We start from the raw sequence: 27774 nt of genomic DNA, 5'->3' as shown, positions 1-27774 counted from the left end.
CATGAGCGGGGAAGGGGCAGAGAGAGAGACACAGAATCCGAAGCAGGCTCCAGGCTCTGAGCTGTCAGCACAGAGTCTAACGCAAGGCTCAAACTCACTATCTGTGAGATCATGACCTGAGCCGAAGTCGGACGCTCAACTGACTGAGCCAGTCAGCAAACCCTCTTCTGGTTTTTTTTAAAGAAAGCAAATTTCCAGGAACTATTTAGTCTAAAGCAAAGATGAAATTTCTTTCCAATTATAGAAATTTCAATATAGGAATACTAGAAGAATATTATATAGAGCAAATCCCTACAGTGGACCCTCTCAGGAACATAATTCACAGCATCTCACATGACAGCCAGCATCTTTGCCATTGATAAGTTTTTCTTCTTTAAAAAGTCACTCTTACATTTGTGAGCATCTTCTATTTGGACTCACATAGTATTTTTGACCCTTGGAGCTATCACTACTTTCATATGCACTGCCTCCTGAAAAGGCAGAAACTGTAGCTCTTACAGAAACTGTAGCTCATAAATTTTTCCTGCATTTTTATTACTGTGCATGTTCTTGTCTGATTCAGTGATTTATGTCGTATGCTGAGTCCTAAAGGAAACTTCTTAATTCTGGAGAGTAGCTTTATTCTCCTTGAGTATTCTCTGCCCCAGCAGAGGAAGGTTCTGTATGACTGGGATGATGTGCTGGGTTCCTAGCTTTCACCAGACTCTGGAGACACACGTCTAATGACATTTGGAGGAAAAAAGAAAAACTGATGAATCCTTAAGGAAGTAAACAGAATACTAGTTGGAAATTTACATTGGTTTGGTAACTTGGGCCACAAAAAGCCAAATCTATGGATTATGCAATTGATGCCCACGTGTTACATCATAATCTCATCCTGAATATAAATGAAATCTAAAATTCTAAGGACTAAATTGTTAGGATGGGAGCATCTTGTTCCCATATGGCAACTACTCTTCTTAATAAATTATAGCGCTCAGTCTTCCGTTCTGGCCTGCTAAGGGCTCTGGCTGCCTTTGTTCTGCTGGTCAATGCCTACAAAGTCTGTGATAACCACCTCTAGGAACCACCTCTAGTAGACCAAGTCTACTAGACTTTGCTAAAAAGAGTGTCATCTATAAGTTATTGTTTCTTCACCACCTCTTCTCTCATCAGTTTAGTTCTTAATTTTTTTTAATGTTTGTTTATTTTTTGAGACAGACAGAGACAGAGGACTAGCGGGGGAGGGGCAGAGAGAGAGGGAGACAGAGTCCCAAGCAACTCCAGGCTCTGAGCTGTCAGCACAGAGCCCAATGTGGGGCTTGAACTCAAGAACTGTGAGATCATGACCTGAGCCGAAGTCAGATGCTTAACTGACTGAGCCACCCAGGCACCCCTCATCAGTTTACCTCTTAAATAGTGAAAACAATATCTTAAATTTTCGCATAACCCCACAAGGTAGACACTATCATTGTCCCCATTTTATATATTTAAAAAAAGAAGATAAAAATCTTGTTCAAGGTCAGGTGAGAGCCAGGACTTAAAGGCAGCCAGTCAGGCTCAAGTCTATGCTGTAGTCAAGAATACCACTCAAATCTGCTCAAAAGAAGCGGTAAGGGGGGCGCCTGGGTGGCTCAGGTCACGATCTCGCAGTTTGTGAGTTCGAGCCCCGTGTCGGACTCTGTGCTGATAGCTGGGAGCCTGGAGCCTGCTTCAGATTCTGTGTCTCCTAATCTCTCTGCCCCTCCCCTGCTCATGCTCTGTCTCTGTCTCTCTCAAAAATAAACATGGAAAAAAAAAAAAAAAGAAGAAGAAGCGGTAGTGTCTCAACAAGGCTGTAGGCAAGGATTCTTACCTGGTCGTCTTGAGTTTCCTAGTGGACAACACATTATCAGGTCACTCTGATTTAATCCCTAAATCCTCTATTCCAGTTTACTCCATAGCTTCCTTCTAAGGCTCTTTCCCAAACTTGCTTGATGATAAGAATCACCTGGAATACTTATTGTTAGAGGTGTAACTTCTCAAGATCTCAGGATCCACTGGGTCTGATGTGGTCCCAGAAAACTGTATTTTTAATAACTGACCCACGTGATTCTTTTGAATCTTCTCAGCAGTCAAGTTTGGGAAAGAGTGCTCCAGGAGTTTTAGCCAATGAAAACAAACACAGTTGATCTTAAGTATCATATATTATATGTTAAGTCACAGTATTATTAAGCAGATGACATTTCTATAGCTGAATTAATCCAAAGCAATCAGTACATATGGCACAAAGTAGTTTTTCTTCAGGAAGAACTTGGGGAGTTGGTTGGAATGTCTTTGTTTTTTTGTTCTTTTTTGGGTGATGACTGTTAGAAAGGATTCTTTAATGGCTGTGCCTTTGAGGGAGTTTCTGCAATACTCTCATTATGGAACAGCTTAAATCAAACAGAGAGTAAGCCATTTTATAGAGTTCTTTTAAGTCCTGCCTGAGAGAATTTTGGAGAAGAGTAAATTAAATAAAGAAGAGAAAGGACTACACAGTTCTAGTTCCTTGTAGGACCCTAAAGGAGACTCTCTGTAAAACTAAAAGACCCAAGCTTTTCAACTTAAATGTTTATGAATCATATACACATTGATTTAGGAGAATTATCAGGGATTAATTCAGTTTACACAGTCTAATCAAGAAGCAGAAGTGATCTTCAACATTTAAAGAATGCAAATGCAAAATTGTTGAAATTCATGATCATCAAAATATTATTTAATGTTAAAGAAGAGGCTTTCCAAAGTGCCAAATCTGCTTTGACACTGTGTTCACTGCTTGTCACAAATGAAGAGTTTCCACCTCAGGCACCACTCACAAGCAGACTCCTTTGGTGCTACATTTACGAGTTAGTGGGGAAAAAAAGAAGAAAAAAAAAATCACAAAATAATTTTAAAAGACAGTTAAAGGAGGAGAATTCTGCCCTGTGGAATCTCTGCTTCCCCGGCCAGGCCTGTACCCAACTCTGAGCAGTGACTGAGGCGTAGGCCCTACATACCTCTTGGTGGGGGTGGGCACCCCAGAGGACAGGTGGCTCACCATGGTGTCGTTCATGTTGGCCAGAGGACGAGGAGGACTGAAAGGAAAGACATTTACATTGTATTAATAATTACCAACAGGACCGGGGAAACAAATGAAAGAGTGATAGGGGCAAAGGAACCAACTATCATTGCTTCTGATAAGCACAGTAGGATTCACAGGGAGGAAGGGTGGAGATGGATAGGTGCAGCCCAAGCAAACTCAACAAGAAGGGTTCTTTCACTCAAAGCCAAAGGACCACAGAGCTGCACTGCACCAAGAGGAGCGACTGGTCACACACACACCATGACAGGGATATAATTTCGCCGGATTTTGTTCCGTAGTTTTAGTGCACAAGAGGCTGAGTTCTGCTACTTAATTAGTATCTTTGTATCTTAGGTGTTTCCAGGGTTACGAGGTGTTTGACGTTTGTGGTATATTATGAGGGTCACAATGGCAACTTGCACGTTGTTCCTGATTTGGTTAGAGTTCACTGTCTTCCCTTAGATTTGGGTGGACAGACATGATGATGAGGGCAGTGGAAAGGATTAGGTTTCCTGGGCATACCCGAATCAGGTGACAGCACAGTGCAAGCCTGAGGAGGGGAGTGAGACAAAGCAGGAACAGAAAGAAGGACAATGTGTCAAAAATGGGCCCGTGATGGAAGAAGAGATGGGCAGGAAGGCAGCACAGCAGAGTCAAGAAACTGGCAGGTGGGCACAGGGGGAGGGCAGAAAAGAATGATGGAAAAAGCCCATCAAAATAGACCAACGTAAACACAGGAGCAAGTTGGGAGGTGATGGGGAGACTCTGATGCCAAAAGATGCTATAGCCATAGCACACGTTTGTCATCGGCAAGAAAGGGAAGATCACAGATGAACAAGATGGATTTAGTTTGCATACTTTTTACCAAAACAGGCTGTTAAGTACTAAATTCTTTTACTAGAATCTTAACAATCAATCCATATTTTATACTTATCCTCTAATCAGAATGCTTTTTTTTTTTTTTTTTTAAAGTAGGCTCCATGCAGACTGTGGATCCCAATGTGGGGCTTGAACTCACAATCCTGAGATCAAGACCTGAACTGAGATCAAGAGTTGGACACTTAACCAACTGAGCCACCTGGGTACCCCTAGAATGCTTTCTTTTATAACATAATCTAAATTTAAATTTTAAGGTAAGTACATTTGATAACTCGTCTGTAGCACTGGTTTTCTGGACTCAAGATCTAGTGCTCCTTTTTGAGAAAGTCTTAAAAGAATGAATCCAAACTTACCAAAAGGAATCTATGATTTTGCTCTTCTTCCTCCCCACCAAGTTCAGCTACAAAGGGTTACTGTCTTGCATCGGAGCCACATGACTATTGCTAAATATTACTCCTGGGAAATCTCTCACTTCCTTTCCTAAGTTGAAAGAAGTACTTTTCAGAGAAATTTGTCCATCAAAGCCAAAAAGTGAAGCAAAAAAGTCCTTCTTTCATATTTAGGTGCTTGGGAACTAGCTCCTGGTTTCTCCTTATATTTAAGTGCTGAGTTAATTATGTAAAGTGATTTTGTAGAGGTTATACTTAGCAAGTCTTGGTGAATATTAAGGGACCAGAGCCTTTACTGTTTTGCAGGTTTTATAATACACTCAAAAACGCAAGGGAAAATTTTCAGGTTAAGCCAAGGACTACCTACCTACCTATCTCTATATCTATCTATACACGCCTCTTTTTTTTTTTAACCAATTTTATTTCTGGGTAGGGAAATATTTTATTTATTTATTTATTTATTTTTGAGAGAGAGCGAGAGAGAGAGAGAGAGAGAGCAAGAGAAAGCACATGGTGGGGCAGAGAGAGAGAGAGAGAGAGAGGGAGAGAGAGGGCGAGAGAGAATCCCAAGCAGGCTCTGTGCTCTCAGTGCAGAGCCCGATATGTGGCTTGATCCCACAAACTGAGATTATGACCTGAGCTAAAGTCAAGAGTTGGACACTCAACCAATGAGCCACCCAGGCACCCTGGGAAATATTTTTAATGGTTTTCCATTTAACAGAGAGGATTAATGGAAAGTAATTTGCAGGGAACAGATTTAGGTCTCTTGACTTTTAAGCCACAGTACTATGTTTATTTATTACACATTCCTCCCTTTATGTGACAAGTTGCAAAGTAAGACATTCAGAACTGAAATATGCTTTTCTAGGCTAGAATTTAATTCTACATTATATATTTCCCCACCTATCTTCCAGGCAGATATCCAATATTGCCTCCCACACTTTCAAGCCTATTAATGCCAAGTAGCTGTGCTGAGTTATAATCAATGAATCAATCAATCAATCAATCATTTTAGGCTAATAATAAAAATGAACAGAGATTAACTCTAGTTCTAATGGACTAAATGTCCAAATGGAACAAGGAGACAATTCCTATGAAAGAAACAAATCCAACATCACAGCTTTTCATCCTTGAGGGCACCAGAAACATTCTGGTCCTGAAAACAGAATGGGCTTTTTGCTCGTTTAATATATTATTATTAGTGACCCATTTCCCAAATAAGATAAGGACATGTTCATGCTTTCAGAACTAATACAGATACCTAGTATTTTTCAATATTGAAGATACTACTACATTCAATTTCCTTTCTGACATTCTCAGAGGAAAAATGACAATAGAAAAAATTTTTTTAAAAAATTTCTTACACATGGATCCATGTGATAAAATTTCATGATTTGTAGTATTTTGTTTGGTCTGATGCCACAAGACTTGTTAACAATCATCTCTATCTCTTGGCAGATAGCATGCTCAATTATTATCATTCTTTTAATGTTTATTTATTTTGACACAGAGAGAGAGTGCAAATGAGAGGGACAGAGGGAGAGGGAGAGAGAGAATCCCAAACCGGGTTTGATCCCACAAACTGTGAGATCATGACCCGAGCCAAAATCAAGAGTCGATGCTCAACAAACAAAGGGCCCCATGCTCAATTATTATCTTTTAGCACATACATCAAAGCCTCTTCTCTAACCTCAGAACCAGACAGTAATGACTACATTGTAAGTTGGAAGCTAATCTTAACTCCCCCCAAAACTTCATACCCTTTGTGAACTTCTAGCACATTTTCCCAGAGAAATAGGTACTATGTGTTCATAGTCCAAGATGAAAGAGGAATTTGAAAACATAAAGGGAGTCTTTATTTAGGATCTACCACTAGACCCACAATTCACTGTGAAAACCAACAACTCAGATGTGGTCCTAGGAGATGTAATACACCAAGAATGACTTCTGGCTTAAAAATTTTTTTCATATGGCCAGTAGGACACAGCTGAAAAAATGCTTCCAGGTGTGAAGTAGACATTAATAGTACCAGTTTCAGAAACTTACAAGGCAGAATTGACACAACTCATCAGATCAGCTTTGTTGGTCTTCTTTAACGTGCAAAACCGTGTTGAATACCTTGAACATGTCACCAGATGTTTTATATCTTCCTTTGATGAAGATCTCAACAAGGCATCCTTAGACACAAATGAGTTCCCTGATACCCAAATGACCACCAACCATCTCTTCGTACAAATTTGGGAGGTTCCTTCTTTGTTCATAAGACATGCCAATTTTTTGAGGAGATAGATGGATGATACAGACAGAAGGCAATCTGCTAGGCAGAAGTAGTCGATACAAAAGAAGACATGGAGAGAATTTTTAAAATCTTAATCAAAAAGAAAGAAGCATTCTTCCTGGGTACCTACTCACAAAAGATAAGTAAGGCTATCTTCATCCCAATAACCTAACTACATATTGATGAAGACAGGTATATAAACAGATCATCATAATGCAAAATAGTGAAAGCAGCTAAAATTGAGGAGTCAAAGAAGAGCAGTTACTCTTGGAGGAAAGGAGGGGGGCAATGGGAGTGAGGCTGAAGTAACACTGAGGAGTTTCTCAGATACAGAAAAAAGTTAAGGTACCCTGGATGGATGAAATGGTATGGGAAAAGGCACAGAAGCCCAAAAGTACATGGCATATTTGGGTTTAACTTATTTGGCTGGACTCAAAGGCACTTGAAGAGGAATAGCTGAAAATGCCTCTGGAAAAGTAGATTAGGGCCAGGATGTGAATGAAGCCTGTTCTACCACAAGCTAAGAAGTTTGGAATTTATACCAATGGCATTGGGGGAAACATGGAAAGCTTTTAAGCCAAAGGATGATGTACCAATAGATGGGCTTTGAAAAGGTGACCCAAAAAGGATGTGAATAAGTCACTGACTTTAATCAAGGGTATGCATAGAAATCATCTGAGAAGCTTTGAAAATAAGATATGCAAGCTCTACCCTCAATTTAATGAACCTGAATCTTGAGGAGAAAGAGGAGTTTTTTCTTTAAAAAAGCTATTTATTTATTTATTTATCTATTTATTTATTTATTTATTTTATGAGAGAGAATACAAGCAATGGAGGGGCAGAGAGAGAGCGAGCGAGAATCTGAAGCAGACTCCAGGCTCTGAGCTGTCAACACAAAGCCCGACACGGGGCTTAAATCCACGAACCATGAGATCATGACCTGAGCCAAAGTCAGACACTTAACCAACTGAGCCACCCAGGTGCCCTAAGGACTTTTTTCCTAATGCATACCCCCTTTAAAAATCATTTATGGACTTTCAAGTTAAGATGGAGGGGTAGCATGGAGACCCTCAGCTTGTCTCATCCCTGAAATGCAGCTAGATCAGCACCAAACCATTTTACACAGCTAGGAAATTGATCTGAGGATTAACACAACAATCTGCATAACTTGAGCCAAAGAACTTGGCAGGTACCCAGTGCGGAGAGGTGAACTGGGGGAGAGAAAAGCCGTGGAGCATAGGGAGCTGTTTTTGCAGACAGAGGACAGAGAAAGGGGGAGAGTATGGTGTATTGGGAGAGTGCAAGAAAAACACTCCCTCGAGAGTAGCTGGAGAGAAAGAGAGAGAGAGAGTAAAAACACCTGCAGGTGACTGAACAAGAAATCTGTTCCCCAAAACCACGGACAGGAAGCAAGGAGTGCTTTTCAATAGCATCAGGATTCTAAAAACAGTGGAGCACAGAGTCTGAAGTTCCGGAGTTCAGTCCTGGTGGTGCTCTGGTGGGGAACCAGGGCAAATCTCCAGGAGCAGGCAGCGGGCTCTGTCACACAGGTGCCATGCGGGAAGAAGCGGTTCCCCTGCATGGAGTGCATTTGGTAGAGGTCATATGGCCTCCCACAGGCAAAGGTCCTAGTGGACCCCATAGAGCAGCCACATTTGCTGGTATTGGGACAAAGATGCCAGAGTGTGGTGAAACCTCATGCTAGCTGTGTGTTGTGATTTGCCATAATCTCTGAACTTCTGCTGCTGTCAGACTGCAGGAACATTTTCTGGGCAAGCTGGCACCCGGCCATTGCTCAGCAAGACCCTCCCCCAGAGAGTCGGCGGGGGTCCAAGCCACAGGGGTCTCTGAAGTGTGGGGTTTTGAAACACAATCGCATCTGAGATAAAACTCATTCTATGAAGCCAGCATTACCTTGATTCCAAAACCAGACAAAGACCCCACTATAAAGGAGAACTACAGACCAATTTCCTTGATGAACATAGATGCAAAGATTCTCAACAAGATACTAGCAAGAGTTATTAAAAGAATCAAGAGAATTAGAAGAACTATTCACCATGATCAAGTGGGATTTATTCCTGGGATGCAGGGCTGGTTCAATATCCTCAAATCAATCAATGTGATACATCACATTAATGAAAGAAAGGATAATAACCATATGATCCTCTCAATAGATGCAGAGAAAGCATTTGACAAAATACAGCATCCTTTCTCAATCAAAAACCCTCAAGAAAGTAAGAATAGAAGGATCATACCTCAAGATCATAAAAATCATATACGAAAGACCCATTGCTAATATCATCCTCAATGGGGAAAAACAGAGCTTTCCTCCTAAGGTCAGGAACATGACAAGGATGTCCACTCTCACCACTGTCATTCAACATAGTGTTGGAAGTCCTAGCCTCAGCCATCAGACAACACAAAGAAATAAAAGGCATCAAAATCAGCAAGGAGGAAGCCAAACTTACACTCTTCACAGATGACATGATACTCTATGTGGAAAACCCAAAAGATTCCACCAAAAAACTCCTAGAACTCATCCATGAATTCAGCAAAGTCGCAGGAAATAAAATCAATGCACAGAAATTGGTTGCATTTCTATACACCAATAATGAAGCAGCAGAAAGAGAAATCAAGGAATTGATTCCATTTACAATTGCACCAAAAATCATAACATACCTAGGAATAAACCTAACAAAAGAGGTGAAAAATCTATACACTGAAAACTACAGAAAGCTTATGAAAGAAATTGAAGAAGACACAAAAAAATGGAAAAGCATTCCATGCTCATGGATTGGAAAACAAGTATTATTAAAATGTTGCTACTACCCAAAGGAATCTACATATTCACTGCAATCCCTATCAAAATAACACCAGCATTCTTCACAGAGACAGAACAAACAATCCTAACATTTGTATGGAACCAGAAAAGACCCCGAATAGCCAAAGCAACCCTGAAAAAGAAAACCAAAGCTAGAGGCATCACAATTCCAGACTTCAAGCTGTATTACAAAGCTATAATCATCAAGACAGTATGGTAGTGGCACAAAAACAGACACTCAGATCAATGGAACAGAATAGAGAACCCAGAAATGGATCCACAAACGTATGGCCAACTAATTTTTGACAAAGCAGGAAAAGAATATCCAATGGAAAAAAGACAATCTTCAGCAAATGGTGTTCGGAATACTGGACAGCTCCATGCAGAGTAATGAACCTGGACCGCTTTCTTACACCACGCACAAAAATAAACTCAAAATGGATGAAAGACCTGGGGCGCCTGGGTGGCTCAGTCGGTTGGGAGGCTGACTTCGGCTCAGGTCATGATCTTGCGGTCTGTGAGTTTGAGCCCCGCGTCGGGCTCCTTGCTGACTGCTTGGAGCCTGGAGCCTGCTTCAAATTCTGTCTCCCTCTCTCTCTGCCCCTTTCCCATTCGCACTCTGTCTCTCTCTGTCTTTCAAAAATGAATAAATGTTAAAAAAAATTTTTTTAAATGGATGAAAGACCTAAATGTAAGACAGGAAGCCATCAAAGTCCTAGAGGAGAAAACAGGCAACAACTTCTTTGACCTTGGCTGCAGCAACTTCTTACTTGACATGTCTCCAGAGGCAAGAGAAACAAAAGCAAAAACGAACTATTGGGACCTCATCAAAATAAAATGCACAGTGAAGGAAACAATTAGCAAAACTAAAAGGCAACTGATGGAATGGGAGAGGATATTTGCAAATGACATATCAGATAAAGGGTTAGTATCCAAAATTTATAAAGAACATATCAAAATCAACACCCAAAAAACAAATAATCCAGTGAAGAAATGGGCAAAAGACAAGAACACTTTTCCAAAGACATCCAGATGGCCAACAGACACGTGAAAAGATGCTCAACATCACTCATCATCAGGGAAATACAAATCAAAACCACAATGAGATACCACCTCACACCTGTCAGAATGGCTAACATTAACAACTCAGACAACAACAGATGTTGGCAAGGATGTGGAGAAAGAGGGTCTCTTTTGCATTGTTGGTGGGAATGCAAGCTGGTGCAGCCATTCTGGAAAACAGTACGGAAAATTAAAATTAAAAATCAAAAAATTAAAATTAGAACTACTCTACGACCCAGCAATTGAACTACCATGTATTTATCCAAAGGATACAAAAATGCTGATTTGAAGGGGCACAAGCACCCCAATGTTTATAGCAGTGCTATTGACAATAGCCAAAGTATGGAAAGAGCTCAAATGCCCATTGACTGATAAATGGATAAAGAAGATGTGGTATATATAAACAATGGAATATTATTTGGCGATCAAAAATGAAATCTTGGGGGCGCCTGGGTGGCTCGGTCGGTTAGGCGGCCGACTTCGGCTCAGGTCATGATCTCACGGTCCGTGAGTTCGAGCCCCGCGTCGGGCTCTGTGCTGACAGCTCAGAGCCTGGAGCCTGTTTCAGATTCTGTGTCTCCCTCTCTCTCTGACCTTCCCCCATTCATGCTCTGTCTCTCTCTGTCTCAAAAATAAATAAACGTTAAAAAAAAAAAAAAAATTAAAAAAAAAAAAAAATGAAATCTTGCCATTTGCAACAACATGGATGGAACTAGAGTGTATTATGCTAAGCGAAATAAATCAGAGAAAGACAAATATCATGACTTCACTCATATGTGGAACTTAGGAAACAAAATAAATGAACATAGGGGAAGGGAAAGAAAAATAAGATAAAGAAAGGGAAACAAACCATAAGAGACCCTTAAATACAGAGAACAAACTGAGGGTGCTGGTGGGGTGCTAGATGGGGGGATGAGCTAATTGGGTGATAGGCATAAAAGCACTTGTTGGGATGAGCACGGGGTGTTATATGTAAGTGACGAATGACTAAATTCTACTCCTCAAATCATTATTACACTATATATTAAGGACCTTGGATTTAAATAAAATTTAAAAATTAAAAAATAAAGTACAATGTTTATGAAGATTTTCTAAATGTTCATTTATTTGAGAGAGAGAGAGAGAGCATGTATGCACGCAAGCTAGGGGAGAGGCAGAGAGAGGAGAATCTTAAGCAGGCTCCCCACTGTCAGCACTAAGCCCCACCAACACAGACAGGTTGAGATCAGGACCTGAGCCGACATAAGAGTAGGATGCTCAACCGACTGAGCAATCCAGGCGCCCCTATGAAGACTTTCTAAATGCTTACCACATAAGAGGTAAAAAAGGGCATGATAACTACGGTAATACTAACAATTATTGAATGTTTGATGTATACCTATCAGACACTGTGTGTAGAGCTGTAAATATATCATTTTATCTTCACAGTAACCCTATAAATAGAATTATATATACACACAGCATGTTCTCAGCTAAATAATAAAAGTAAACAAAGTAACTGAAGGAAATATGTCAAAATGTTAAGAGAAGTCGAATTATGGCTAGTTTTTTCCTTCTATTTATACTTTCCTGTACTTCCCCAAATTCTCCGGTTTAATTTTTCCTGATTTCCAGAGAAAAAGATGCTTAATGTTAAAAAAATTATAAAGCAGGAAAAAAAGACCAAAAAAAAAAAAAAAAAAAAAGAAGCTATAACACCGAGTCAAATTGTCTAAAGTGAGCCTATACTATTTTTTGTTATCATAAAGAAAGTAAATTGAAGGAAGATGTTTAACTGAGGGACTGTGAGTAGACAAAAGACCTTTAAATGATTTGAGTAGATGCAAAATTGTACATCCCCTCAGCACCCTCACCACCACAATCCTGCAAAAGAAAGTTAATATAACATATTAGATCAGGGCACATTATCTCCTCTACCAGACTGTGAGAAATTTGTGTGATTTTTTTTTTTAATCACTGTATTTCAAGTACCCGGCAGAGTATGAGACATGGAGCAGGCTTCTGGGAAATATTTGTTGGTCACAAGTTAGCACCATGATGCAGAATACAGAGGAGTGCAGTGTATAAGAAGTAATCTTTCTGTTAAATTCAGGTTTGGTGAAACTATTCTTGGAGAATGAAATAATGACATTATTAGCTGTTATATTGGGTAAGTATATTGGTATTGCTTGCAGCCACAGCAGGTTTTCATCTGTGACTGTGTCATGGAATCAGCAGAATGGGGTGTCTTAAATAACAACAACAGCAACACTTGTTGAGTGCCTAATATGTGTCACACTCAGTTCAAACATTTCCCAAGGGTTCACTCACTTAAACCTTACAGCCTTCGATGAGACAGATACTATTACTAACGCTATTTTACAGATGGAGACACTAAGGCATACTGAGGTCACAGCCAAATCCTGGCAGAAGGAGGATCTGAACCAAGGCGGTACTGCTCTTGTGTCTGTTCTTAACCATGGTGTAGTGTCTCTACTACCTTTGATTACTGCATTTTCAGAAAAGCTTACTTAAGACTGTTTAGTCTATAAATTATAAACAAAAGCATGGTGTTAGATCAAAGTTCTTAAAAAGCTGTTTCTATAGGAAGGTAAAACAATATACACCTGGAGTAGTTTTGGGGTGCTCTACTCTTTCCCCTATCACATCCTTAAAGCTCTGTATCATGAATGCCTATCTGAACTCAAACCATCTGGCTGCAGAGCTCTCATCTTTCACCACCTCTAGGCTGCCCCAAGGAAAACTGGGTAAGTTAGATCCTTCAAAACAGATCCTTCAAAACAGATCCTAATTTATTAAGATGAATTTAAAATCTAATCTTAATTTCAAAGGTGTTATGGATTCCTCATCTCAGTCTAACAAAATACATAGGTTTAATGAGCAAATTATCTATTCTATCAGCCAAACGACTGATTAAAAAAGAGAGAGAGAGTTTAAGACTGGGCTCAGGACCAACATTGCGTGTAATTACTTGTTTTGGTTTTCTAAGTTGACCTAGGTCCAGAGGTAAATACTTTTTGGGTGGAACTCTCTAACCAAGGATGTGAAAGTATAATGTTGTTGTTTAAGCAAAACTGCTACTTAAAAATTATGTGTGAATGAAGGGACACAAGAACAAAGCCAACTGAAGCCTGAGAGAACACTGAGGTCCTGGGCACCTGTAAGTGCTGTCACTTCTGTAGGTCCTTTGACAGAACCTATTCTGTAGGAAGTCATCCAGACAGTGAGATACTTTTAACCCTACCCTAGACTTTTAAAAGTATTTGCTCATTATCTTGCTCTTCTTCCCAGAATATTCTCCTGTTTGTAGAGGCTAAGACCGTGATCCTGCAATTCTCTTTTACCTTGACAGCTCAATCACATGCTTGGGGACTTCTTTTTTTTTTTTTTTTTTTTAATTTTTTTTTAACGTTTTTTATTTATTTTTGAGACAGAGAGAGACAGAGCATGAACGGGGGAGGGGCAGAGAGAGAGGGAGACACAGAATCGGAAGCAGGCTCCAGACTCTGAGCCATCAGCCAGAGCCCGACGCGGGGCTCGAACTCACGGACCGCGAGATCGTGACCTGAGCTGAAGTTGGCCGCTTAACCGACTGAGCCACCCAGGCGCCCCATGCTTGGGGACTTCTTAACCAGATTTTTTGGTTTCTGTTTATTACTGTTAGTGTGAAAGGGAAAAAGATTTTATTATGCTGTATGCTTTCATTTACTTGATGATCGCCCACAACGATGCTTCACAGATGAAGTGCTTAACGATTTTAGTTAACTATTTTTGTAGCCAGCTATTTGCCTTCAATTCTAGACCCCTGTGTTGCTTCTGAACCGCTCTTCCCTACTCACTTTGATCATACTATTCTCATCCTCAAGATTATGCAGCAGATTCCACCATACTTTAAGACAGATTCAAAACCTACCTTGAAGACTACTTCATTCTTTAATCTATCAAACTATTTAGGCCTTTCATATCTTTCAGGCAAATTATTCTCAGCCCCTGCTTTCAAGTCTTCCCCTTGATACCTACCTGGAATGTCCTTCTTCATAGACTCGGCAAGGTTACACTTTCTCACTTCTCCTACCAGAGAAATTGCTCCTGAAGTTATAGTATCACCACAAAGCCCTTCTGATCACTACAAACTCCATATAAATAAACAAGGACTTTATCAATAGAGAAACACACCAAAATCCATGGCTCATTCATGCCTAGCACTGTTCACTTTGAGAAAAAAACAAAAAACAAAATGAAGTTGAAGGTTGTCTCTGCTGACAAGTTTATAAACCAGTCAGTCCTCATAATCATCAGTCGTCGCAACAACAGGCATTTAGGTTTCAGCTTAATGTACTGTAATTCTTAAGTCAAATCTGATTTGACAATTATCGTGTACAACCAAAAATGTGTAAAATCATTTATAACAAAGACAACAACTTAATTATTTCCGACAATTAACTAAAGACCAGCACCACAAAATAGAATGAAAAATCTTATGAAGTTAGAAGATTTGCTAAATAGTTTACATTTATTTCTTCACTTTTAGAACACTGGAGAAGGTTGGGGAGGGAAGGGTCAATGAACTAACACTTGTTGAGTCCAAGCATTGCATTAGCATTGAGCTAGGTCCTCAGATACATTATCTGAATTCTTGCTACTGCTCATCATGGTATTTCTATTTTACTAATAAGGAAATAAAGGTCAAAGAAGAGAATTAACATGTTCCAGGTCACGTTAGTAAGTGGCAGAATCAGAATTGGAACCCACTTTTTTTCTGGTTCTGAACTCACTGAATAATTCAAATCTACAGACTCACCATCCTATAGCAGGCACTCCTATATTACCCAAATTAAAATTTCAGATTAGAGCTCTCAGGGAAGAACAGGACCATTGGCTTCAAATCTAACATGAAGTAACTTAGGAAAAAAAGGGGAATTTCCTGAGTATCATCACCAAATGATAACCAATGATAACACAAACTCATAAGTCAACTTCATGAAGGGTGGGGGTACAGCTGGCTTTCAGGACACTGGAACGTCATTAGGACATTGACTCTTTGCTGAGATCTCATTTTGGGTCAGAGTCTATACAGATCTCATGGCTTCTTATGCTTAACAAGAAATAGTTTCTGCCTAATACTGTAGCTTCACCACTGGAGAATAAAACCTCTTCCCCTAATTCCAATTTGAAATTCCCAGAAAACACCTCAAGTCATCTGCCCACTCTGGTAGACAGAGGGCCCAATATTTTGATTGGGAGTTCTCTCAGAACAGCACACCTAGGTCTGAGAGAGGACCAATTCTATAAAGAGGTTATTATTCCCAGGAAAAAAAAAAAAAAAGGTTGCAGGGCAAATCAATGAAAAATATTCACTTATTTAAAGATTAACTTTCTTCCAAAGTCAAGGTTAGCTGTCAGTGTCTAGGGTCCAGGTACTGTGGGATCTCTGCTGGGATGATCAGCCTAGATGAACACTACTTTAGGATGAAGGTAGTATATGTTTCTGTCTTCTTCGTCACTAACTTCCAAAATTTAGTAGTCTATAAAACTATTCACAGACCCCACACTGAGACAATATGTGATCTAATGAGAAAACCAGTTTATCTAATTATTCCATTATGAAGAGAATACACGAGAGTTACAATGATCTATAATAATGGCACACCATAGCTCTGGTGAAATATGAAGAAGGACAGATTCTAAGATCCCTTTTATCTCTCTGATTCTATTACTCTCTCAAAAAACACCCCGCCTCTTGACAACAGTCATGACAAATGGAGATCATTTTTATGCTCCTCGAGTAGCGTGATGTTTTTTTGTTCTTTGTTTCTATGTACCAGACCAACCATCTCTGTTACTCCACTATATTCTATGATTATCCACCAAAGCAAATAAACAAACAAACAAACAAAACTGCCTTTTGGAAAACCATAAGGTTAAAAAAAAAATATGGTACTGTAAACGTAGTATAAATATGATATTACTTGTTTACAATGAAGTTTCTCTGACTTCTAGGGAAGCACATCTCATGATATTATTGGTCATTTACAATTAATTAAGCAAGAGGAAAGATTTCAGTTTCCAAACCAACTACTAATCTAAACACATTGCAACTAATTCATCAGCGTAATAAAGACCTATGAATAAGATATACATGCTTCAATTTCTGTTTCTAGCAGTTCATCATAGCCATTTGTGGTATAATACTTATAATGAAATATTTCTCAGGAAGGAAAGGTTTACCACAAACACATTCTTATACAGAACTTTCACCACCAGATGACAGCTAGAGGGACCCTGAGGAACCTGGATATCCTGCTCTACTCTGGAAAAGGACAGAATTATAAAATGAATTATTGAATTAGATTATTTAGCACTACGGATCAGTTTAATTGTTATTATATTGAAAAAGCAGGGGAAGGGTCCTAATAAGACAGATAACTAAATCAACAGAAATGTATTATTTTATTTCAAAAACCTTTCCACACTAAATCCCTCTCTCTTTGTTCTCTTTATTCATTAAACTTAGATAGGAAGTTGTCAATACTTTATATAGATGTTAACTCCTGTATTTCTAGAAAAATGAGAAAAGACAGCAACTTAAAAACTTCAACAAGTTTCTGTTCACAGAAGGGTCAACGCATGGTGCAACACTGTCATTTCCTGACTGTTCACGTGATCGTTACTGAAATCTGTGTTCAAAAATGGAAACAGATACATTATTAGAGAAGACACGCTGATTCTCAGGTATTTTTATAACGAAGCAGACAGGAAAAGATAACAGTGGGCTTTCCCTTTATAATAAATGCCTGGGAAGTTCCAGAGGCCCTTGCACCCTGCCAAAAATAAACATAATCGTCATCAGCCCAGCAGCTGAAGCAGCAAAAACATAAAGGCAAGGAAAAGCTATCAAACCTTTACGTTCTGTAGCAAATGCCTCTTCTTTCTCTATGGATCTGACATCTAGTGTATTACACTGCTGTTGTCTCTAAGGAAACAGAACAATCGCATGACGAAGAATCTTCTCCACAAGGTAGTTTATCCCACGGAGCATCTTGGGGAGAGGAGGTACGAGCGCACAGTTCATTAGAAGGCAAACACACGTCTGCATCCGTCAGCAAGCCCATCAAGCAGTCGGGTGCAGCCAATGACAGAAAGGCAGATGTCACACACAGAGTAGGTACCGCTCCTTGGAAGCGGAAACATGAAACACACCTCTTGCAAGAGAATCCAAGTTCCGCTGCAAATTACTGACCCAATTAATCCAGTCGGCAATTCCATTCTGACGGGGCCATTAAGGAGCATCCCCCACCTCCTCTCCTAATGGCCAACTGCTTGACAGGAAAGCAGCCTGCGGTACTGTACCTGCCAAGCAAGCTGGGTAGGTAGGATTGGGAGGAAGGGAGAGTTAGGAAGGCTTGGTGTCTCGTTTTGTTGAGGAGGAGTTAATGGGAACGGTGGCAGAGTGAAAAAAACAGACGATGGTGTCTACCTACCCCTTGGATGTGAAGAGCTCCTGGCTTCAGAGGGGCAGCTCATCAGAGGGCAGCTGAGAAGGGCTGTGCAGTGTGAGCTGCCGAATGGGCTTTCAGGGACACCTCCAACAGGGCACTCCCAGGATGAGGACATCCCTGACACTCTGAGTCATCCTGTGCCCTCCTATCTCTTTCATCTCCTCAGTAGCCCTTACATCCGTCTGGCCCCGGTCTCCACCTCCATCGGCACCCCCACACTGCCGTGGCTGGCCGGCGTAACGTCAATAACATCGTGAGGGCTTTCTGGTAGTCCGCTGGTGTCCACAGAACTTTTGATTGTTACTCATCTGATCTCCCATGGCTAAAATTGCTTTCCTAAGAACAGTTCTCCCGTGCCATTCTGCTTCAAATCACTGATTCCCTACCAGTCTCCCAAATGAGGACAAACACCTTCCTTTCTGCAGTCACTGCCCAGACACTACAGCCTCAGTCTCCCAGTCCGTCTTATTTTACCACTTCCTTATACTTCCTAAGAGTCTGAGCAAAAATGTTACATAGGCCCTGACTTCTCTGCCACAGTAAAACAAAAAACAAAACAAAATGGTAAAAGATATACAAATACTACACTAAAAACAGGAAAGTCAAAATGAAACCCAGACTAAAAACCTAAGTGCCTAGCAAAAAATTCTATCATTTGCTAAGATGCACGAAGAGGCAAGAAAAGACAACAAGACACATCAGACAGCTAACTGGTTAATAGAAACACTTTGATACTGATGTTAAAAACCTGAAAAATAAAACGGATGTATGTGTTTGAATTCTTGGCAGAAAATGAAAGAGTTGATTTAGATGATATATCAGAAATAAAATAAAAACAAAATAGCAGTGAGATAATATCTCTCACGGTTACAAACGCTGAAGACAGACAAGGGGGAGCAGAGCACAGAATGTGAAGGGCAATGTGAACAGCAATGGGTTAAAATTAATTTCGGGGGAAAAAAAGAACCAAAGCACAACAGAGATCGAAATACCTTAATTTTATAATAAAAACACATGAAGGGGGAAGAAAGGCAGGGGGGGAGTGAAAAGAATGCATGTTTGGGAGAGGTGGGTTCTTGTTCTGATTCCGCACTAAGCAGACTGAGTGACCTACATGACTCTGGACAATGAAGCCCTTTGTGCCTCAGCTAACTGGTCTGTGAAATGAAGGGAGCTGGTTCTAGAACAGTGGCTTCCACATATGCTCCCTGGGCACCAAAGGATTCCATGAGGTGCTTCAGTCACCATGAAGGAGGGCAAGAGGATCAGATCTCAACCTCATTTCCATAAAAGCAGCTCCACTCCACTCCACATAAAATGTCATATAAACAAAATATTCCACTGCTGCTTTTTAAAAAAGTTTAAAAACTCCTCTCCTTATTATACAATTTAAATGAGAAGTTTCTGCTATGCTCATGCATAGTAGCCTGTTCTTTTCCTTTATAGGACTTATCACGGTTTGCAATTATATGTGATTCGCGTTGACTTCTTGATTGGTCTCACTTAAGAGGCTGTCAGCTTCCTGAGAATGGGGCCCACAGAGTTGACTGCACCCTTGGGTTCACACCACACACCTAACACCACGGCTGGGATATAGTGGGTGCTCAACAAATACTGGTTCAATAATGACATTTTATGATTCTACTTATAATTCTAATCTACTTGAAACAATGGATTAGCTAAACCTAAAAGTGCAAACTGGTGCAGGGCTCACTTGAATTTTATTTTTTATTTATTTGTTTTGAGAGTGGGAGAGATAGCACAAGAGGGGGAGAGGCAGAGAGAGAGAGAGAGAGAGAGAGAGAGAGAGAGAGAGAGAGAGAATGAGAATCCCACGTAGGCTCTATGCTGTTGGGAGTCCAACGTGAGGCTCAATCCCACGAACTGTGAGATCATGGCTTGAGCTGAAATCAAGAGTCAGACACTTAACTGACTGAGCCACTCGGGCACCTCCTCACCTGAATTTCAAATTGAGAATATGTATTCAAAGGATAGCTAATGGTCAGGCCATTTGGGATGGTGAGAACACTTGAGCAGGAGGCCTAATGATGATGAAACAGTGTGCTCAGGGGTGCACTTGAGCACATGAAAACAGCAGCACTTCCCTCCCATATGGACTAAACACATCAGGCCAGCGATGCCTGTTAAAGCAGTCTTGGTATTTAATTTCTGGGCCAAAAGAATCTAAAAGTAATTTGAAATGCCCTAATACGTTAGGGAGTTTGCAAGGGGAATAAAGAACCACACACCATTCATTAAATGTGTATCAAAGTCTCTGCTGGAAAGGCCACACAGAGACCTTTGAAGACAGTGCTGTGACAGTGAATTATAAATCAGCTAAAGAAGTAGTGGAGAGACTTCAGGTTCAAGGTGGCAGGTTGAGCACATGCAGAGAGCTTACCCTCCTGCACCAAACAAAAATGATTTGAAGATATAAAAATAAATTGATGTATACATAGCTAGAAGCAACGCAAAAAAAGGAAACTCTTTAAATCTAAAAAAAGAAGTATCCCCCAAGGAAGAAAATAAACAAGAAGCCATTGTGGTGAGCAAGGGTTGTGCAAAGCTTCCATGACCCCCACACAAGGACTGCTGCCTCCTTTGAGGAAGCTGGAAGAACAAACCCTCAACTCCCCCTCCCTCCAAAGAAACAGAGAAAACAGAGCATCTATAAAAGCCTTTAAAATTAATATATTTAATATCCTCAGGCACCTAAGGCATAGAATAGCATCCATAAAATGTTCTCTTTTTTTAAGTTTATTTATTTTGAGAGAGAGAGAGAGAGAGAGAGAGAGAGAGAGAGAGAATCCCAAGCAGGCTCTGCACTGTTAGTGCAGAGCCCCAACGTGGGGCTCAATCCTGCAAACCATGAGATCAGGACCTGAGCCAAAGTCAGATGCTCAACTGACTGAGCCACCCAGGTACCCCATATCCATAAAATGTTTTGAAAAGAAACAAATTAGAGATTTTAAAAATGAAAATCATAATTATTGAAATTTAAAAAAAAAACACTCCAAACACAGGATTAATATAATACTGAATCCAATGGAAGGCGGATCGTACATTTTCTTTAAAAGTTAAGAAACATGAGAGTGAAATTCAGTTTTAAACTCTCTATGTCAGAGTTCCAGAAAGACCAAAGAGAATGAAGAGGCAATTGTATCTGAAACAGATAATGGCTGAGAATTTTTCAGAACTGATGAAAGATATGAGCCTTTAGAGAATAAGAATCCTTTGAGTAATAAAACAAATTAAATAGAAATAAACTTTGAAGAAAAGGAGCTCATAGCCAGATAGATTATATAGTAAAACTGTTATAAATAAAAAATAAAAATAAAAAAATAAATTATAGTAGGGGCGCCAGGGTGGCTCAGTTGGTTAAGTGTCCAACTTCAGCTGAGGTCATGATCTCATGGCTGCTGGGTTCGAGCTCCACGTCGGGCTCTGTGTTGACAGCTCAGAGCCTGAAGCCTGCTTCAGATTCTGTGTCCCCCTCTTTCTCTGCCCCTCCCGTACTTGTACGCGTGCGCTCTCTTATTCTCTCTCAAAAAAAATAACGTTAAAAATTTTTTTTTTAATTATAGTAAAAACTATAGCACTAATGTTATAAAGGAAACTAATGTTACTCGTAAAATATGAGAGATTCAACAGAAAGGAAGGAGAATCAGATTGTTATCATCAAAACTGGTTACAAGATAACAGAGGAATGATACCTTCAAAGAATGAAGGGAAAACATCTTTTGGCTAGATTTTAAATCCAGCCAAATTATTATTCCATAATGAGGGTATGCCACAACAATTAGGCAAGAAAAAGAAAATGTATCCAAATTGTAAAGGAAGAAGTAAAACTATCTCCATTTGCAGATGACATGATCCCATATATAGAAAACTCTAAAGAACTCCCCAAACAGGGGTGGGGCTAAAAACAAACAAAAAAGAAGAATCCAACAAAAAACAAATAAAACCCCCCAAAACTATTAGAGCTAATAAGTTCAACAATGCCACATAACAAAAGGTCAATACAAAAAATCAGTCGCATTTCTATCAACTAGCAATGGGTAATCTAAGAACGAAATTAAGAAAACAATTTCATTTACAACAGCATCAAAAAGAACAAAATACTCAGGAATAAATTTAATCAAAGAAGGGGAAGACTTGTTGTACACTGAAAACTATAAGATATCATTGAAGGAAATTAAAGAAGGTCTAAAAAAATAAAGAAAAGCCATTCCACGTGCATGGACTGGAAGATGTAATAGTCCCCAAATTGATCTGCAGATTCATTGCAATCCCTGTCAAAATCACAGCTGCCTTTTTTATACAACTAGACAAGTTGATCCTTAGTTCATATAGAAATAAGAGAAGAATAAAATAGCCAAGACAATCTTTCAAAAGAACAAAATTGCAGGATACGTATCTCCCAATTTCAACTTGTACTAGTATGTTCAAAGGTTCAGAGATATTCATAAATAACCCATTATTCTCTAGTTACAGAAAAATCCCTAATATATGACATTATTTGGCTTTGAAAAAGTTTCTAAACCTAAACACTGCAAAGACTGAGCAACAGATCGTGAAGGCCTTTTAATTATTACCTAAGTGATATCTCTCACTGCTATGGGCTCCACACCCCATGCCTCTGTTTTGTCTGTCAGTACAGCTGACAATGGCGTTGGTACAGCTCCCTCGCCCAAGGTCTTCACCGTCACTATTTCTCCTCTGCCACCATAACAAAGGTTGGGGAAAATGACAGACGGATGCAATCATCAGAAGCTCAGCTCCCGTAGACAGGAGCACGTGGTAGGAGGAGTCTAGGGTGTTTTTCATTTTGAAGATGTTAAATTTTTAGATCCACCAGTACTTTCTCATTTGTAACTTACTCCCACTGTATCTACACCAGGAAGCCATTTGACTGGATTCATTTAAAGGTTTACATGTTCAAGTTAGTTTTTGGAGATCCTTTCTTGGGAAAGATCGCCTTCCCCTATTTTTAAAAGAGAAAAAATATATCAAAAGCTTGTTGCTACTTGCACTTCTATTTATCCCATTTCTCTCCTTCCTTTTGCCACTACTTAACATTTAAGGACACAATAATTTAGAAACAGAATTTTGTTTCACTTTCATGACTCAATTTCATCCAAACTCTTTGAATGCATCTTTGATATCTGTGTCTTCGTCATCACTAAAGGTTCTCTGAGTCATCACACAGTTCTCCAGAGTACATCATGGTCATTTCTGTCCAAATTGCTAAGAAACAATTCCTCTGTATCTAATGCTCTTAATGGAAAATGTACCAAAAGCTTCTCCCATAATATTCAGCCAGCTGGCATTTCCATCTATAGACACTTAATGCATTTTTTATTTTTAAGATTAAATTTAATCTTTTTTACACACATAATTAATAAACTTGATCTAATGGGAATACCGGGAACACTGCACTCAATAATCTGAGAATCTTTTAAAACAAACACAAGATGTTTAGAAAAAACTGTTCACATACTTAACCCTAAAAGAAATCTCAACTCTACCAAAGAATCTATACCACACAGAATACCACCTCTGACCAAAATTCAATAATATCAGAAAGCATCAAGGAATACCCCTAAAAGTCTCATGTGTTTGGAAATTTAAAAAATCGCCTTAGGGACACCAGGCTGGCTCAGTCAGAAGAGCATGTGACTCCTGATTTGGGGATCGTGAGTTCAAGCCCCACAATGGGTGTAGTTTATAAATAAATAAACTTCAAAACAATAAAAATAAAAAAATAAAAAATTGCCTTAACTCTGCATATTAGGAAAAAAGAATTTTAAAAAATAAATTAACTGAATGATCATCTAATAAAGAAACTAGTAACAGGATCTGATTCTTACATGCTTTCTCTTCTCTTTTTTTTTAAGGTTATTTATTTATTTTGAGAGAGAGGGAGCACGCATGAGCAGGGGAGGGACAGAGAAAGACAAGGAGAGAGAGAATCCCAAGCAGGCTCCACACTGTCAGCACAGAGTCCAATGCGGGGATCGAACCCACGAACTGCAAGATCACGACCTGAGCTGAAGTTGAACCGAGCTTAACCGATTCAGCTACCCAGGCGCCGCTTCTCCTCTCTATCTAAACATTACCTCCAAATTGTCAATTTCCAAATTTATACTTCCAAACTTTATACACATGAACACCCTCCAGACATATATAAACTGCCTACATCTCTATTTGGGTATCAAAAAAACCCAAATGGAGCTCCCATTCTACCCAAACTTGTTTCACCTCTAGGTATCCCGATCTCTATTTTTCCAGTTGTTCAGGCCAAATTGACTTCTCTCTTTCTCTCATACTCAGTGTCAATCTGTCAGCAACATTTTTACCCCTCCATGTTACACCACTTCTAGACTTTTAAGCTCTCAAAAGGTCTGAGGTTCACAGAGATGATATCCATGGCAAATTAATCAATTTCTTAAAATGAAGATGTTAAATATTCATCTCAAGAAACTCTATGGAGAAGCTGTTAACAAGAATGTTTTTCTGGTGATAAACTGGACACAGGACATGAGTGAAAAATAACAGCTGGACTTACAGAGAATTAAACGTGAGGTGGTGACAGCTGGGAAGAAATGACTGAAGAGGAAGAAGAAGTCACTTAAATTCCAAAATGAATTCCATTAAAAAAGTGAAAAACCAAGGAGGAAGACCATTCAATACTATTCAACAGAATCGTTCCTGAAATTCATGCTTGAAGATAAAATACCCAGTTTTACCCTGAAGATGATCCATTAGCATTATCCAAAAGGGAAAAAATAAGTAAGACAAAAGAGAAAGGTTACTTTACCAAAGGAGAAGATGCCTTATTTTGACCTTATCTTGACCTCTAGGATTATTCTGAATAGTAAAATAAAACCTCTCCAAAAGCTCATAAAAAATACAGAGTTTTACAATCTAAGCAGCCTTTCCTTGATTGCCTTCCAAAGCTTCAGTAAGGTCTGCAAAGTCATAACCAATAAACAAGCCAGGTCCCAAAATGTGACCCTGAAGAGAATGACTACAAGTAACTTGCCAAACTTAACCTAATTCAACAAGAATTTACAATTGTGCTTCATACTCCAGAAGCATACAAGTCAGTACAGTTTAGTCCCACAAACACCTGGAACATAGCACACACAAAGGACATTCGATCAGAGCCCTTAAGAAAATGAAGATGCAAAGCACGTGCTTACAACTTTAAGGAATCCAGGCCTGATACAGAATCAAAAAGTCCTTAGAGAAAAGAACAGCACTTTTGGTGTTCAAATGACTGATAAACCAACAAAAGCTAAAGGAATTCAGGGAAGGAAAGAAGAGATCCATACGAGTTAGCTGTTTCTAGGATTCAAAGGTTTCATGGATAGAGCAGAATTTAAGCTTGGCTCATGGATATACAAAAGTGGAAAAGTCTGAAAGAGGCAAAGAAGGGCATTGAGGAAAGGGGGCAGTTGGCCTGGAAAGTTCATGAGCCTGCTCAGAGAGGCAGGAAGAGATACAAAATTTTAAAGGGAAAGAAGGAGGCAAGTTTGGCTGAAGCACAGGCTTCATATTGCATAAATGTAGCAGAAGATAAGATTCAAAGAGTAAGGTGGGTCCTGATTACACAGGGCCTTGAATTCCAACATGAGGAGTGCCCCTTAATTCCACAGGCAGTGGAGTTTTGCAGACTTTTAAATAGGGAAGTAATATGATAAAGGCAGTAACTCAAGAAGATTAATTTGTTAGAAACATGTAGATAGATTTGAGGTTTAAGAAAAATGAAAAGGGCTAATTTAGTAGGTACTAAACTCAGGTACTTACTAATCAAAAGTGGGCAATATAAAGACCTATAAAGGTGTCAAGAAATATTCAGATTATTCTAAATTGCAACCAGATCACAGTATACACATTCTATTGAGAAATTCCACTTGAGGGGTGCCTGGCTGACTCAGTCAAAAGAGCATATGACTCTTGATCTTCGGGTTGTGAGTTTGAGCCCCACGCTGGATATAGAGATTACTAAATAAATAAATAAATAAATAAACTTAAAAAAAGAAATTCCATTCGATGAAATATATAATTTTGAGGCTCAATGTCTACATGAAATTACCTTATAGTTATACTCTAGATTTGGCTTGGGAAGCAATAAAGCTCAAATAAAAGCAGATTTCTCCAATATTAAGAATGATTACTTTTCAAGGATTTTTTTTAGCAATCATAATTAGTTCGAAAGTAACACAAAAGTGGATTATAGACAGACTAAAATATAAGGGTTAAAAATATAAAACTTTTAGGTGAACACATAGGAGAAAACTTATGTGACCTTGGGTCAGGCAAAGATTTCTTAGATGTAACATCAAAAGCATAATCCTTAAAACAACAAAAAAAAAAGAAACAAATTGGGCTTCCTCAAAATTAAAATTTTGCTTCAAAAGATCATTAAGGAAATACAAAGATAAGACACAGACTGGAAAAAATTATTTTCAAATCATATATTTGATGAAGAACTTACGACAAGAATATATGAAGAACTCTTAAAAACTCAGTAAGATAAACAACCCAGTTATAGAGTGGGTGAAAGAAAGTGTCCCGGCTCAGAGGACCCCAAGGGTACATGATGAATAAATGGAATGTGACATCCTGGATGGGAACTGCAACTGAAAACAGACATTGGGAGCAAAATGAATGAAGTTTTAATAAAGAATAGAGTTCAGGTAATACTGATACCAATATTGGTTCACCTGTAAAATGTTACCAACGGGGGAAACCGAGTGCAGGGTAAACGGGAACTCCCTGTTCTATCTTTACATTTCTGTAAATCTAAAACTACTCAAAAACAAGACTATTTAAATGGGCAAAAGATCTTAAATAGACCATCATATCAAAGAAGACACATGAGTAGCTTGTAAGTACACGAAAAGGTGCTCAACATCATTAGTCACTGGAGAAATGCAAATGAAAACCACAATTAGATACCACTACTCACTAAGTAGGATGGCTACAATCCAAATCGTGACAGCGTACGAAGCGCTGGTGAGAATGTGAGGAACCTGGGACTCTCATGTATTGCCGGCAGGCATGCAACACGGTACAGTCACTTTCAAAAACAGTTTGGCAGTTTCTTAAAAAATGAAATATACACTTACTCTGCATGACCCAGAAATTCTACTGCTAGGTATCCACCCAAGGGAAATGAAAACATTATGTCCGCACAAAGATGCAAATGTTCATAGCAGCATTATTCATAGACAAGCAACACCTGGAAATGAGCCAAATGTCCATCAACTGCTGAGGAATAAATAAAATGTGGTATATTCATACAATGGCATATTTTCAGCATTGAAAAGGAATGAACAATTGATATTGGATGCAACATGGATAAGCCTCAAAAATATTATGCTAAATGAAAGAGCCAGAAACAAAAGACCACACATTATTCTATTTATATGAAATTGCTAGAAAAGACAAAGCTATAGAAATAAGAAGTATATCAGCGGTTGTGTTGGGGCTACTCGTAGGAGCTGGGATGAACCAAAAATCGGTACCAGGAAACTTTTTTGGATGGCAGAAGTGCTCTAAAGCTGAATGATGGTGACAGTTGCAAAATTATATAAATTTACTAGGAGTTATTTAATTGTCACAGTGGGTGAATTTTATGGTACGTAAATTGTACCTCAGTAAAACTGTTAAAAAAATAAAAGACAAATCAAAATGACAATGAGATATGACCTCACACCCATTAGGGTGACTAATTCAATAAAATGAAAACAATAAAAAATAGAAAACAAGCGTTG

General features: G+C 39.1%; 1 protein-coding gene across 9 annotated transcripts in view; it reads right to left on the bottom strand.

Annotated features, from left to right (window-relative positions):
• Nucleotides 1-27774, bottom strand: part of DTNB (dystrobrevin beta) — a 239585-nt gene that overhangs the window by 73857 nt on the left and 137954 nt on the right. For 7 of the 9 annotated variants that reach the window (XM_042933506.1, XM_042933505.1, XM_042933507.1 and 4 more), the window contains exon 10: nt 2997-3074. In XM_042933506.1, the coding sequence (XP_042789440.1) occupies nt 2997-3074 (78 nt within the window). Of the gene's footprint in view, nt 1-325; nt 720-2747; nt 2835-2996; nt 3075-27774 lie in introns of those variants that run through there. The other 2 variants (XM_042933512.1, XM_042933513.1) reach the window with 2 other exon arrangements.

Source organism: Panthera leo, chromosome A3 (assembly GCF_018350215.1).
Source record: "Panthera leo isolate Ple1 chromosome A3, P.leo_Ple1_pat1.1, whole genome shotgun sequence".
NCBI classification, from domain to species: Eukaryota; Metazoa; Chordata; class Mammalia; order Carnivora; family Felidae; genus Panthera; species Panthera leo.
This window is presented reverse-complemented; position numbering and strand designations above follow the sequence as displayed.